Source organism: Colobus angolensis, unplaced genomic scaffold (genome assembly GCF_000951035.1).
Source record: "Colobus angolensis palliatus isolate OR3802 unplaced genomic scaffold, Cang.pa_1.0 Scaffold128, whole genome shotgun sequence".
In the NCBI taxonomy this organism is placed as follows: Eukaryota; Metazoa; Chordata; class Mammalia; order Primates; family Cercopithecidae; genus Colobus; species Colobus angolensis.
The window spans coordinates 3,180,701-3,184,281 of record NW_012114030.1 but is presented as its reverse complement, the minus strand read 5'-3'; the positions used below and the strand labels follow the sequence as shown (position 1 = coordinate 3,184,281).

At 49.0% G+C, this 3,581-nt stretch overlaps 1 protein-coding gene across 1 annotated transcript in view; it reads right to left on the bottom strand.

Moving 5' to 3' along the window:
- The window catches only part of SETD1A (SET domain containing 1A), a 38,258-nt gene that overhangs the window by 33,969 nt on the left and 708 nt on the right, over positions 1 to 3,581 (bottom strand). Inside the window, exons 2-4 of the mRNA XM_011933659.1 lie at positions 3,098 to 3,262; positions 2,793 to 2,888; positions 438 to 708 (exon numbers count right to left, since the gene is read on the bottom strand). Of these exons, the coding sequence (XP_011789049.1) occupies positions 438 to 708; positions 2,793 to 2,888; positions 3,098 to 3,247 (517 nt within the window). The 5' untranslated portion in view covers positions 3,248 to 3,262. The remainder of the gene's footprint in view (positions 1 to 437; positions 709 to 2,792; positions 2,889 to 3,097; positions 3,263 to 3,581) is intronic.

Genomic DNA, 3,581 nt, shown 5'->3' with positions numbered 1-3,581 from the left:
TCAGGAGGCTGGGGTGGCTGAGCCCAGGAGTTGGAGGCTGCAGTGAGGAAAGATCACGCCACTGCTCTCCAGTCTGGGTGACACAGCAGGATCCTGTCTCAAAAACCAACCAACCAACCAACCTGACCTGGGCTGATTTACTACAATCTATTCATCCTACCTAGTACAACCCTTCATATGATTTTTTTTTTTTTTTTTTTTTTTTTACAGATAGTTATGTGCTTGATTATGGCCTATTGCCCGACCTTGCTGGAGACACCACACACGCAAATCCATGTACCATAATTCCACTCTAAAATCTGATCTGATTTCAGAAACACAACTAGCCCCAACAGTTTCAGATCATGACCCTGGGTGCCTGCCTGACCCTGACAGGCATTTGCATGTACAACCTCCGTTGGAGGCCAAGCCTGAGTGGCAGGCAGAGGAGTCCTCACCTTTGATGTCAAGCTGGGCATGGATGATGTTGCCCATGACGGAGGTAAGGTGGAGGTTTTTGACTGTTTCCTTGGCGCCCCGAGTGCTGGTGAAGAGCACACGGGCCAGGCCCAGGTGCTTGCGCGTACGGGGGTGAAGGAGGATCTCTACCTCTTCCACCTCGCCGTACTTACGGCACATATCCTTCAGGAAGGTCTCCCGCACGTTGTCATTCAGCCTTGCAAAAGTCACTTCCTTCAGTGGAATTTGTCCAATATAGAACTCGTCCAACTGGGGAAAGAACAGGAGTTGGTATGGGGTCTCAACACTGACCACTGTTCCTTTGTCCTTCAGGAAACTTTAGCAAGCTCCATGAAGTCAAGAGAGAGATCCAGGAAAGTGACGGGCAAGGGAAGGGGCCCACAATAAGGGATCCATCAGACCTGACCCCTTTTCCCTGAATTCTTCTCACCATAGAATAACAGCAAGAATTAAGAACAGAAATGTGCAAACTAGGCCAGGTGTGGTAGCTCACGCCTATAACCCCAACACTTTGGGAGGATGAGGTGGATGGATCATCAGAAGTCAGGAGTTCAAGACCAGCCTGTCCAACATGATAAAACTCTGTCTCTACTAAAAATACAAAAAAAAAAATTTAGCTGGGCATGGTGGTGGGTACCTGTAATCCCAGCTACTCAAGAGGCTGAGGCAGGAGAATTGCTTGAACCTGGCAGGCAGAGGTTGCACTAAGCCAAGATCACACCACTGCACTCCAGCCTGGGCAACAAGGCGAAACTCAGTCTCAAAAGAAAGAAAGAAAGAAAGAAAGAAATGTACATACTGAGGAATAAACATACGTGGAGAGAACGAGCTGCAGAGCGATGACTCCCCAGCTCAGCCTTTATTAGGTAACTACCATGAACCAGGCACTGGAAATACAGAGCTAGAAAGGAAGAGATTCCCGTACAGAAAAGTAGCAAGACATGCACATACAAACACAACATGACTCAGTGGCAGCAGACGCGTACATGGTATTCTGGAGCCCAGAGGAGGAAACCTTTGTACAGAGTATAATCAGGGAAGAATTCATAAAGATGGTGTCATTCTTACTGAGATTTGGGGATTAACATTCCATCAAATGACAAGAACCCCTAGGACATGGAAGTATAAAACAACTTGGTGTTTTCGAAAAACTGCAAAGCATATGGTGTGGATGCAACACAGCGGTGTGGTGTCAAGTCAGAGGATAAGGCTTGGCCAGATCAATAACCATACATGTCAATGCCCCAAAACATGGACTTGGCAACAAAAGGAAATTAGAAGAGCAGTGAGCCAAAGAGACAAATGACAGCAAGGCAGAGGAGAAACAGAGGAAAGAACGAAGGCAAGAAGACCAGGTGAAATGAATAGTGAATAACGTAGACCAAGGTCTACGTTACGTGGCAATGAGAATAGAAAGATGAAGAATAAAAAGGAAAAGAGCCAGGAGGACTTGGTGACCGACTGTGAGAGAAAAGGAGAGAATCAAAGCCTGCCAGGCTATGCAGCTGAGTCGATGGTACTGCCACGTCTGAGCAGAGAGAAAATGAAAGAGATAGGTTAAGAGGGTAGATAATGTATTTTAAATCTCTTAATTCTGAGACATCTGTGTGGTCTCCAAATGAAACTGTCCCCCTGCCAGGCATATAAGGCTGGAGATGTCGGCTGGAAACAGATACTTGGAAGTCATCAAAATTTAGGTACTAGTTGAAGCTGTAGGTGTGAAAGAGATTGTCCAAGTAAAGGGTACAAAGTAAATTTAATAAAAAGGTGAAGAAGAATAATGAAGGGACCCCACAGACAATTTATTTGCAAAGGAAGAATAAAGAATCAGAAAAGGAAATGAAGAACCACCAGTGTTCCAGGACCCGTTCAAGGCCTGAAAAATATCCTGCCTAGGGTGGGGAATGGGAGTCCTCGAAGGAAACAAGATGGAAATGACATCGCCAAATGAGAGTTGGGGAACAGTGCAATCCAGGTAGGCAGTGGCCTTGTCACTTCCCTTGACTGTCAAGGAACTGGGAGATCCCACTGTTGTGTGCTATGCACTGCCTAGGAATACACAGTGATAGGTACAGCAGCTAAACAGTCTTTACCTCACCCTTCAAGAAGTCAACACTCGAGCCACCAGAGATACACTTAGGACACCTGACCTGTACCTTTCTAGAAGATTAAGTGTATCTCCTGTCCAGAACAACTGAGTCTTACAGCCTCAGAGGTTGCTAGGTCTGGCTGAGACCCTTTCATTGGAAACCCTTTTTATTCAGCTATAGTGCCAAGACGCATCCTCCATACCCTCTTAGGACTACCACACTAGAAGCCCAGCAGACACGTACCTTAAACTTAGGGACTGGGAGGGAAAAGTCTCTGTTTTTGGACCTGACATGGCAACGGGGGTCTTGGAGGTCTTCGACTGGTATATACTTTGAGTCCTAGGAAGGAAAGCAGTAGCAAAAAGAGAGCTCAGGGTGAATCCAGGCTGGGGAGCTCTAAGAAGCCCATCTGGACACGCACATGCAAAACATGGGTTCAACTGCCCACTTTCAAGAAGGCAGGCTACCATTCTAGGTGCTGAACAGAATCACAGAGGACAGGGGCACCTGGAGCTCCCCGGATGGCAAGCAAAGGCCTGGGCACTCACGTTGACACTGAAGTGGACTCCGTCATAGCGGTACACCTTCTGAGAAGGCCTGCGCAGGGCAGGGTCCAAGGCAGGATCCACGATGAGCTTGTAGTTCCGCCACTGGAAGCTCGGGGCCTTCTGCCCATCTCCCCCACCTTCCTGATCCATCTTTGCTCATTTACACTGTTAGGGAAAGGGGGACACGCAAGAAGGGTCACGACCTGGGCCTGATTCCCCTGCCTTTCCTCACTGGCCAGCCCCGATTCCAGATTCTCCCATCACTCCAGTTTCCACCCCTCACCCTGACCCAGGGCTCCCCCGGATTCTCCCCCAAGTACCCTCTGTCTCGCCACAACAACCCAGCCTCTCTCCATCTCCCAACTCTACTGTCAGGCCCCCAGGCCCGTCTCGAGCCCCCTTACCTTCCCGCTCTCCCTAGCGCGCGCCCCACTTGGCCTCGGCGCAAGACCCCTCCCCCGCCTCCTGCAGGCCCCGCCCCCTC